The sequence below is a fragment of the Mastomys coucha genome, unplaced genomic scaffold, assembly GCF_008632895.1.
Source record: "Mastomys coucha isolate ucsf_1 unplaced genomic scaffold, UCSF_Mcou_1 pScaffold7, whole genome shotgun sequence".
In the NCBI taxonomy this organism is placed as follows: domain Eukaryota; kingdom Metazoa; phylum Chordata; class Mammalia; order Rodentia; family Muridae; genus Mastomys; species Mastomys coucha.
In genome coordinates, this window is record NW_022196913.1 from 56,080,128 (window position 1) to 56,090,958 (window position 10,831).

General features: G+C 44.0%; 2 protein-coding genes, 1 long non-coding RNA gene and 1 other non-coding gene across 12 annotated transcripts in view; 3 read left to right on the forward strand and 1 right to left on the reverse strand.

Moving 5' to 3' along the window:
• The window catches only part of Cks2 (CDC28 protein kinase regulatory subunit 2), a 5,378-nt gene extending 2,011 nt beyond the window's left edge, over positions 1–3,367 (forward strand). The window contains exons 2-3 of the mRNA XM_031359563.1: positions 1,980–2,107; positions 2,976–3,367. Coding sequence (XP_031215423.1) covers positions 1,980–2,107; positions 2,976–3,028 — 181 coding nt within the window. The 3' untranslated portion in view covers positions 3,029–3,367. The remainder of the gene's footprint in view (positions 1–1,979; positions 2,108–2,975) is intronic.
• LOC116082683 lies at positions 190–4,403 on the reverse strand. 2 transcript variants are annotated; one of them, XR_004115387.1, is made up of 4 exons: positions 3,906–4,403; positions 3,136–3,184; positions 1,920–2,143; positions 190–423 (listed from the first exon to the last, which is right to left on the reverse strand). It is a non-coding gene; the product is annotated as an uncharacterized LOC116082683 (long non-coding RNA). The 2 variants fall into 2 exon arrangements; XR_004115386.1 differs by lacking the exon at positions 3,136–3,184.
• Positions 587–723, forward strand: LOC116082890. Its single transcript, XR_004115507.1, has one exon. It is a non-coding gene; the product is annotated as a small nucleolar RNA SNORA2/SNORA34 family (small nucleolar RNA).
• Positions 4,072–10,831, forward strand: part of Secisbp2 (SECIS binding protein 2) — a 33,267-nt gene continuing 26,507 nt past the window's right edge. The window contains exons 1-5 of one of the 8 annotated variants that reach the window (XM_031359556.1): positions 4,103–4,319; positions 5,113–5,261; positions 6,563–6,812; positions 7,247–7,392; positions 9,064–9,293. In XM_031359556.1, coding sequence (XP_031215416.1) covers positions 5,135–5,261; positions 6,563–6,812; positions 7,247–7,392; positions 9,064–9,293 — 753 coding nt within the window. In that variant the 5' untranslated portion in view covers positions 4,103–4,319; positions 5,113–5,134. Of the gene's footprint in view, positions 4,320–5,112; positions 5,262–6,562; positions 6,813–7,246; positions 7,393–9,063; positions 9,294–10,831 lie in introns of those variants that run through there. The other 7 variants (XM_031359554.1, XM_031359557.1, XM_031359555.1 and 4 more) reach the window with 7 other exon arrangements.

Sequence of the window (10,831 nt, forward strand, 5' to 3'; positions counted from 1 at the left end):
TTTTTTTTTTTTTTTTTAGATTTATTTTATGTGTATGAGTACACTTTAGCTGTACAGATGGCTGTGAACCATCATGTGTGTGGCTGCTGTTGAACTCAGGACCTCTGCAGGCCCGCTCGCTTGGCTCTGGCAGTAATTTACTGCAGCTGTCTTCAGATGCACCAGAAAAGGGCGTCAGATCTCATTATGGATGGTTGTGAGCCACCGTGTGGTTGCTGGGATCCGAACTCAGGACCTTCGGAAGAGCAGTCAGTGCTCTTACCCGCTGAGCCATCTCACCAGCCTGGTATTTTGTAGTCTTAAAAATTGGAAATTGAGGATGAGGCACTGGCTGGTCTCCCTGAGTTCAGAGAAAGACCTCCTCAAAAACTGGTAATCCAAAGTGCCCTGAAACTTGGCAGTCCTTCCTGCCTCTACTATGATCTATAACAACAAAGCAGAAACAATAACAAAAACATTAAACAGTATATCAAGAATGAGTGGTAAAACTTGTATGGGTAAGAATACTTTGTGGTGACAAAATGCTTTATGAGAGCAAGGGTACAAATTTGCTTGTGCGTATATGTGTTAAAATCGTGTGTTTGTTTTGGCCCTGAATCAAGGCCAGCAGTTTACTGACACTGTTGGTTTCAAGCAGGTGCCTAAAGAAATGTCTTTCTATGGTCTGTTGGCCATTTCAGAAATTTGTATATGTAATGGTCAATTCATTAGAAAGAAACATCTGACTGGATGTTGTGCCCAGTTCTGTAATTGTAGCACTTTGGAGCCTAAGGCAAAAAGATAGCTTGCACCACAGCATAATGGGGGCGAGGGGGTCACAAAACAGCTGAGCCACTAGTGATATGGCTGACAAGTTTCAATAATGAGATTCTAAGGTTTCTATATAATACTTAAAACATTACTGATTTAGCTTAATTGTTCATTAAATTATGTTAGATCTATTACTAAGAAAAAAGATTGTGTAGATTTTCCATAGAAAAGGAAAAAATTGTGTTCACAATGGCTTGATACTAAATAGACTTACATGCTTCCCTAAAGTTTTGGAAATGCGCTTTACTGAGAAAAGAAAGGTCTACATAAAGTTCCAAAGGCATATTTTTGCTCTTAATTTTGAAGCATGGCCGGGCGGTGGTGGCACACACCTTTAATCCCAGCACTTGGGAGGCAGAGGCAGGCAGATTTCTGAGTTAGAGGACAGCCAAGGCCACACAGAGAAGCCCTGTCTCTTAAAAAAAGAAAAAAGACTTGCTTGTCATGATAATTTTGAAGCATGAAGCAAACTGGAACATATACAAGTACTACAGACTTAGTATTGAATAACAGGAAACACAGTAACTGTCTTAGTTTGGTTCCCCACCCCATCCCCAGTCCCCCTTATAAAAGTTTAGTAATCTCAGGTTGAGGTGACAACTAATCCTAGGACTAGGCTCCTCACTCTTCTATGCAACTCCTTGTTAGAATTGCCTCTGGCTCTACCTTGCTATTCTAGCTATCCTGTACCACCAGTCTATTTAGCAGAATTTTTCTTTTACTTCGATATGATCTTGCTCTTTGAAAATTCTTTCCAGTACTTGAATATTTTCTATCTATATCCTGTAGACCAAGAGTTGCTTCATGACCAAAGGAAGCTATAGGAGAGGGTAAGATGTATAATAATGTCCCCAACTTAGATTTTAAGGGTCTGTTCCTGGAAGATTACTTAATAGGTATTCTGCTAGAAATTTACCCCTACAGAATAAAATGCCTTTCGTTTTGGTACAGCTCACATTGGCCTAATACTTGAACATAAGCCATCAAAAGCCAGAAGTATAGGCTGTTGGGAATACCCAAGATGGATACAGATACTATTGTAGAATTGCTTTATAGAAAGTTTGTTTTAAGGACAAAACCTTTCAAATTTTCAAGTATCTCAAAGGTACCTGTATAAAGTGATGATGGCAGGAAAGATGGCATTAATCTTTGGCTGAATATTTTAACAGGCATGTCATGCTACCCAGAGAACTCTCCAAACAAGTACCCAAAACTCATCTGATGTCCGAAGAAGAGTGGAGGAGACTTGGTGTCCAACAGAGTCTAGGATGGGTTCATTACATGATTCATGAGCCAGGTAAGCTTTGTTATAAAGGAATGTTATTCTTCATACCTGTAAAAATGACTTATTCAGCATAAAACAAGTGTTTAAATCCTGCACATATATAGAAATTGATGCTATCTTTTTTTTTTTTTTTTTGGTTTGGTTTGTTTTTTTCAAGGCAGGGTTTCTTTGTGTAGCCTTGGCTGTCCTGGAACTCACTCTGTAGACCAGGCTGGCCTCAGAAATCGGCCTGCCTCTGCCTCCCAAGTGCTGGGATTAAATGTGTGCACCACCACTGCCTGGTGATGCTATCTTTTTATCCTTGAAAATGGCATTGTTAAAGTGGAGTCTTTCTTGGAATTATGACAAAAGCGGTAGAGGAATTAACTATAGATTGCTGGCTTTCATCACATCGAATGGAAAGTATTAGGTGGATTCTGCTGGTTTAATTTTATCTTTTAAGGTCTTTCTTACAGAGACCAGGTTTGACTAGAACAGCCCTTTCTTAGCTGAGCACAGGAATTACAGGCATGTACCACCACACCTTGCTTTCTGGTGGGCTTGTTTTGTGTGCTCAGATTGAACCTTTGTACTTGCTAGGCAACTGTACATATAATGTATGTGTATGGGAACAACTTTGGGTTTTTTTTTTTTTTTATGTGAATTAGCTTGAATTAGCTCTTCCTTTTCCAAAGAGATTACATTTCTCTTTTCATTGGAAATGACTTTGCAAGTATAAACTATTTCCAAAGTAGGCCAAAGATTAAAATGGTGGAACAATGCTATTATAAGAGTTTGTCTGCTTTTAGTGTTTACAATAATATCGACAATTCATTTTGAACACTTCAGTGACTGGTTGTTTTAACATGAAACTTAAATGATAAATTTTTCCTTTCCACAGAACCGCATATTCTTCTCTTTAGACGACCTCTTCCAAAAGAACAACAGAAATGAAGTACAGCTGGAATCATCTATAACCTTTTTCAAATTTAATGTAAATGTGTATATAAGGTAGTATTCAGTGAATACTTGAAAAAAATGTACAAACCTTTCATCCATACCTGTGCATGAGCTGTATTCTTCACAGCGACAGAGCTCAGTTAAATGCAACTGCAAGTAGGTTAGTTTTAAGTTGTTAAATTTTCTTGTAGTTTTTTCTTAATATAAATGCCTGTTTTACTTTACCTGTTTTGTTAAATAAAGTTTGTATATTGCATTTATATCACTATTGTTGGAATTAACTTGACTTGGTTATTTTTTACCCTTGGGGAAAATAAACATTTGAAAAATAAATATTCAGCTCCAAATGATGGGTTACTGGGGATATTAAATCTAGAGTCAAAGTAGACTTTACAGCTTTATTGCCGGTTTACTTCCCAAATAACTTTGGATTCTACAAGTGAAAAAAAAATTGAGTGGCCAGTAACAAGACTATAATTAGACATTAACTGGGGTGATTTCTCATTGAACACAGTAAACACTACAGAGCCACATCCTTCCGTGTATGGGATATACTAAATCTATAGGGTATACCTGAACAAGAACTGGCACTGTCTGGGTGTCTTGCTTGGGGCTGGTGATTAATTCTAAACCTACAGATTGACTCAAAGGCCTGTTTGCCAAATGCCCCACATTGCAGGTGCAGGCAACCTTTTTCTATCCTTCAATCTGTCTCCACAATTCTGTGTTAGTTTCGTTTTGAAGTTGTGTTTTTCGAGAGCTTCCCGTCCTCCAGATTCCAGTATAAGTCTCACATAACTAAACACATTTGACCACTCGTAGTTCTGGGTTTCTTAAAATCTGCCTGCAAGCACGGGACATGACATCCTACCTTGCCTAGAAATTCCACACTAGCGGATGTTCCTGGAAGCTCACCACCACCGACTAGTTCTGCAGGCCTCATTGTTCCTAGGGGTCCCCCTCTCCTGCCTGGCCTCTCCTAGTGTCACATCACGAAGCCCGGCCCACGTAAGAAGAGCTCAGCCGCACCCTTGCTGGCGGGCCCGGAAGCCACCTTCCAACGCTGTAGCTGCCCCAGACTTGCACGTGCGGCCCTGTAGGCCCGCCACGCCGAGCACTTCCGGCGGCGAAGGCCTCCGTCGCCTTTTGGTGACGTACGTCCTGGCGCCGCCGCGCAGGAAGGCGGAAACGCCGAGTCGTTGGTTAGGCGCGCCGCTGGCTTCACGGCGCGGGCTCTTCCGTGGCCGCCATGGCGTCGGAGCGGCCGCGGGAGCCGGAAGGCGAGGTAAGGGGCGGGCTGCGGGTCTAGACACACGCGCGGGGCCACCAGGCCTGAGGTTCGGGGGTTGGGGGGCTTGACCCTCCCACGGGTCGGCCAGCGAAGTGATGCCACAGAGGCCACCTGCCGCGTCGGGTTCCCCAGACATGACCGCTAGATGGCGCGCCTGCCGTCACAAATCCACTCCAAATTGGCCAACCTTGGTGATAAAAGTTGTCAGAATAACCCGTACTCCGTAGTGCAAGACAAAGCTCTATTTTTGCGTTCCAAGGGTTCATGGCTGTGGGATGATTTTCTCTCAAAGGTTCTGTGTGGTTTACTAAGTACAGATCAAATTATGTGGTGCTTTTTGCTGAGAAGTTAGATGGCAGTAAATGTCAGCAATGTGTTTTAAGCAAGTTTGAGCATTCTCTGGGTGTGTTTTGGCTACACTAGGTTCAGGTTTCTTATATATCTCATGTATAAAGATGGAAGAAGTAAAAATAACTGTCTCCAAGTTTAAATCCTCAAACATTCAAGTTATGGTTCTTATTATATAACAAGGTTGGATTTCCTCCTACTTTAATTCATTGTCCTTTTTCACTTGTAAGGTCCAGGAGCCTCTTTTTTTTCCCCCCTTAATAATAAAAAAAGCAACAGTGAGATACTGTTGCCAAATAAATATTTGTCTTTGCTCTACACCTTTTTAATCAGCAATGGGCCTATTAGAATGGAGCACCTTTCTTTAGGTTTTTGTTTGTCCGAATTTGGAGAATCTCAAGAACTTAAAAGCCCATCCCCACCCTCCTTTCTTCCTCAGGATAGCATCAAGTTGTCAGCTGATGTCAAACCATTTGTCCCTAAGTTTGCTGGGCTCAATGTGCCATGGTCAGAGTCCTCAGAAGCATGTGTCTTCCCAGGCTGTGCAAGCACTTACTATCCATTTGTACAGGAATCACCAGCGACGGAGTATGTATTTTCTCAATGCCTTGCCTCGTGTAAAGGGTTTGTTTTCTGGAGATAGTGGTAATTAGACCCTCACATACTCTGAAACGTATAGAGCATCTTACAGGATGTCTTGTAGGTGAGGGAAGGGAGCTCTTCAACCAGTAAAGAGCTGCTAACTATATTCTGTGCTAAAACGTCATCCAAGAAAGGACAGAGACTACGGTACTTAGAAAGTACAGTTACGGGGTTCATTTGTTTACCTTGCTACTGTTTCATACATGTAGGGGCTGAGGATGCCCCTGAGCACTGTTTCATACACGTAGGGGCTGAGGATGCCCCTGGTACTTAGAAAGTACAGTTGCAGGGTTCATTTGTTTCATACACGTAGGGGCAGAGGATGCCCCTGGTACTTAGAAAGTACAGTTGCAGGGTTCATTTGTTTCATACACATAGGGGCTGAGGATGCCCCTGAGCACTAGAGTGCTTCTTTGCCATTTGTCAGGCCCTGGGCTTGATCTTCAGAGCCACCAGAGCAAAACTGAGCCAAACAATTCACAAGAAGGAAGGACAGATGGGAAGGGGACAGACGAAGGATCAGATAGAAAACATGCCGGGCCGGACAACTTAGCGAGACCGGGTGTCCAGTGACAGCTCCGTGGTGAAGCTCTTTCTACCATACACAAGGGCTCAGGGTCAATCCCCAGTGTAACTGAATAATTATTAAAGTGCCCATCTTTTATGGCTCTGGGCCTCTGTTGTGTGCAGAATCCTCTTTGTACTCTGTCCTTCCCAGCCCAGTGCAGGATGGGGTGGCAGGGTTCAAAGGGCAGGATCCTGAGGACCCGGAGGAAGGCTGCGCAGTCTGTAGGGTACCTCCTCAGCAGAGGGAATGGCCTTTCGTCTAGTGTCTAGTTTGCCGAGACCTTGCCAGGTCCTTGACCAGCAGTCGGGTGCAAAATGTTGGAGCATGCTCTTGCTGTGCTGGCATTGCATCTCAACTTATTTATTTATTTATTTATTTGGAGGGGGGGTGTTTCGAGACAGGGTTTCTCTGTGTAGCCCTGGCTGTCCTGGAACTCACTCTGTAGACCAGGCTGGCCTTGAACTCAGAAATCCACCTGCCTCTGCCTTCCAAGTGCTGGGATTAAAGGTGTGCGCCACCACTGCCTGGCTCCTCATTTGGTTGTTGATAGGGGAGTTTCCAATGTGAAAGTAAATGGTCTTTAAAAAAAAATATTAAAAAGTTTAAATTAGCATCTTGAAAGTAATTAATGTCCTTGATTTGTGTTATGAAATCAGCAACTGAAATTTACACTTTTTAGACAAAAAATGTATCCTGAAGACGTGGCTTTCGGAGCCCCTACCTTTCCCGCCCAGTACGTGTCTTCTGAGATGGCGCTTCATCCTTTCGCCTACCCCACTTATGCCCTGGAGTCCACACAGAATGTTTGCTCAGTGCCAACCCTGCAGTACAACTACAGCCAAGCACAGTGTCACCCAGGCTTTCGGACAGCAAAGCCCCGGAATGAGCATGTGTACCCTCCTCCTCAGGAAGCAAAAGGTGTATTTAAGGTGAGGAAGTGCTGTGGGTTTGCAGGCCCTTGTGGTAGTCATTTGATTGCTCGCAGTGTCGGAAGTCAGCGTGTGATAGTCTTTTTACCAATGATTTGGTCTATTCTTTCCTTGAATGTTTGGGTTGTGAATACTTACTGGTTTGCAGTGTTAAAGTTTCGTTATCAGTGTGGTAGTAGCTTTCTTTCTTTTTAAAGATTTATTTATTTAATGTATGTGAGTACACTATCACTGTCTTCAGACACACCAGAAGAAGGCATCAGATCCCATTACAGATGGTCATGAGCCACCATGTGGTTGGTGGGATTTGAACTCAGGACCTCTGGAAGAGCAGTCAGTGCTCTTAACCGCTGAGCCATTTCTCCAGCTCTGGTAGTAGTTTTCTCGTTTCATAGTTTTCTTTGTTTGTTTGTTTTTTTAAATCTCTCCTGCAGAAAAAATCCTCTGATGAGAGAAGAGCATATGAAGAGCAAAAGTCAAGCAACAGAAGGGCTGATGGGGCGGTGCCCTGTGAGGGGAGAGCGGCCAGAGGGCCATGTCACCTGGCCTCCCGTGCATCTGGTAAAGCCGACAACCCCTGGTATAATACCAGTCTTTCCCACTTTCCTGAAATGGTACCATTCCCGTTACCATGCTCATCATGACTGCTCTAAGAAATGTGCCTAGAACCTGGCCTCGCTGAGGGCATCAGACTTGCTATGATTTCTACACATCATTTTTCTCAGGCAATAGTGGAGGGTGGGGATGGGTTATTCCAGTGTGGTGTGTGTTTTGTTGTATATGCAGAGGTTCCTTAGACTGTTAGGACCATCACACAGCATGCAGGTGATGACCTCAAGCTCCATAACCATAGTTTTTGTACTGTGTGTGCCCATGCTCATTCCTGAGCGGGCTTCTCTTCATTCTGTGGGGGCACTTTAAGTAGCAGAAAGGTATAAGTATAGTTAAAATCCCATGCTCAATGGCCCCAGACCTGGGCAGTCTGGTGACTGGAGACTACACTTCTATCTCCCAGCTCAAAAATTTCTCTTCCCACCTGGCTGAAAGCTAGGGGGCTACCTGGTACCTATGTTGTTTTTAGTTTCAAGACCAGGCTTTACTATATAGACCAGACTGGCCTTGAATTTTTGGGCCTCCTATCTCAGCCTCGTAACTGCTGGGATCATGGGCATATGTAGCATTGTGCTTAGGAAAAGGTCTTTGTAAGATCTCTGCCCTCGAGTCTTTACAGTGTATTTGCTGAGCCGTGTTCCCAGCTGCATGTGTTCCTCCTGTACATTTTTTACTAGTACTGTTTGATCACAGAAAAAACTAATTCTTTCCTTTTTTTAATGATTTGTTTTTATGTGCATTGGTATTTTTCCTGCATGCATAGGTAGGTGAAGGTGTCAGATATCCTGGAGCTGGAGTTAGAGGTAGTGGTGAGCTGACACGTGGGTGCTGGAAATTGAACCGGGTCCTCTGTAAGAGCAGCCAGGCCATCTCCCGTTACACCAGCCCCTACAACTATTTCTATAATGATTTATAGCTTTTGCCCTTTTTTGTCGTTGTTGCTGTTGTTAGTTTTGTTTTGAGACAGGGTCTTGCTATGTTGCTCTTGCTATCCTGGAACTCACTTTGTAGACCCGGCCAGCCTTGAACTCACACAGATTTTCTGCTTCTGCCTCCTAAATGGACAAAAGGTGTGCACCCAGCTTACAGCTTTGTGTGTGTGTATTTAACTGGCTCTATGGCCTTAAATGTGTAATTCTATCACTTGGTTTAAGAAATTTTTTCTATTCTCATCTACTCTACTCATGACCCTCCTGGCACATGAAAGTGGAAATTTGTACTAACTTTGGCTTTAGAACTCTATGGGAGGCTTCATGGAACTGTCATCACTTCACTATCCATGGCTTGAGGTATGGGAAAGAGGCTGAAAGCTTCAAACAGCAACCTCCACCCCTTTGCTTACTCACAGGAAATCTGTGAGACTCCCCTGAAGTTTACCCAGCGCAGACATGTGTGATTAAGATGGCCAGCTGTGCAGTCAGGCGTGGCTGTTTTCATCAGCTTTAGTGTTATTCCAGAAATGTCCATTCCGGGGGATGCCTGTTGTCATCTGTATCCAGTGCTGCTGTAATGAGGAGCAGGAGCGAGCTTATGTTAATAGCAGCCTGCTGCAGCACTCGTTTCTCTGAAGTTGATATTTGAGTGCTGATGAGCAAGGCACATCCTAACTTCATCCCAACGTTTCATTCTGTAATTCCAGATGGCTGTCACAAGCGACCCGACCGGAAGTCCAGGATCCTTGCGAAAAGTGCATCTACCTCTAAACCCGAATTTGAATTTAGCAGGTTGGACTTTCCTGAACTGCAGAGTCCAAGGAACAGCAGTGTGCCAGAGACACAGAGGCCGCCCAGGTGGGGGCCTCTCGGCCCTGCTGCCAGCGACACATCTCTCCTGGGAGGAGTAGGCAAGCCTGCTGCAGATATGGTAGAGGTGAGTAGGAGGGCCTGTCTGTTTTTCCGCTGTCTGCACACAAAGGCATTGTATCACTTTAAACGCTGGATGTGTAAAGCCTACTGTGGACTCTGAAGACCAACCACACTGCTAGGGCAAAGGTCCTGGGGAGAGGCCTTAGCTTTACCCAGCCAGCCTGATGAGAGCACAGTGAGAGCATCTAGTGCTGCTGTCTTCTAAAGAGCCATCTGATGTGCTGCTTTTAAACCTAGCAGCTCAAAGGCAAGGGTAGTGAGTGCCTCAGGAGAGGTTCTCATAGGTCCCCTCTCTAGCACTGCAGTTTCCCAGCATTAGAAATAGTGACCCCCAAACAAGCACTTGCCAAGGTGGCCCTGCATACCACCTCTCCCCTCACAAATAAGTAAATATGTTGCATTTAAAAACCAAAATAGGGTCTGGCGATGGCTCAGTGGGTAAGAGCACTGACTGCTTTTCTGAAGGCCCTGAGTTCAAATCCCAGCAACCACATGGTGGCGTACAACCACCCGTAACGAGATCTGACACCCTCTTCTGGTATGTCTGAAGACAGCTACAGTGTACTTATTTGTAGTAGTAAATTAAAATCTTGGGGCCGGAGCAAGCAGGGGCTGAGCAAGCAGGGCCGAGGAGAGGTCTTAAAATTCAATTCCCAACAACCACATGAAGGCTCACAACCATCTGTATAGCTATAGTGTACTCACATACATAAGATAAATAAATAAATCTTTTTAAAAAAACCCAAAATAGTAATATTTAAAACTTATATGATAGAGCTTTTGAAATGTCTAGGCTTTTTACTTACATCTCTGTCTTATCTCACTGTTCACAGTGGATTCAGCAGAGGTCCCTGCAGCAGTCTCAGTTATAGTCCACCAAATTAAACCTTTTTTTTTTCAAAGATTGACTCATAATTCTAGGGAATGAAAGTGTTAGATTATTTTCTTAGTTATTGGCTGTGACATAGATGGGGAGGGAAGACTTGTTAGCCTTGTGGTCTCAGAGGGTACAGGACATCATAACGGGAAGGCAGTTACAGTAGGATATAAGGCGGTGGCTTGTTCACATTGTATAGACAGGAAACTGCACATCTCAACCGGGAGCAAATGTAACCTTCAGAAAAGATGACCTAAAGGCTTCACAGTCTCCTCAAACAGTCCCACCAGGTCAGAGGAATATGTTCAAACACATGTACCCTGGATGACATTTCAGATCCCAACCATAAGCTAAATCCTTAAAATGCCAAGGGAGAGAGAAGGGTACCAGACAGCGTGGACGCAGAGGGAAAGATAAAGCCATGCATCCATTCCCCTTCCCCTAGTCAGTAGGGATTTCTTCTTCCTGTTTTTGGCATTCTTATTCTTTTAGGCACCTTCTGCAAAGGTCTAAAAGCCCCAGTGGCTGGATACAGATGAAAATAAGCCATTCTGTTGCATTTCCTATGCTTGGACCCTAATTGTATTATCATACAGTGTTGTCAAGTGTGTGCACAGTAAGGCAGGGTACTTACTGGCTGTATCAAAGTCATAGTCCAAGTCACA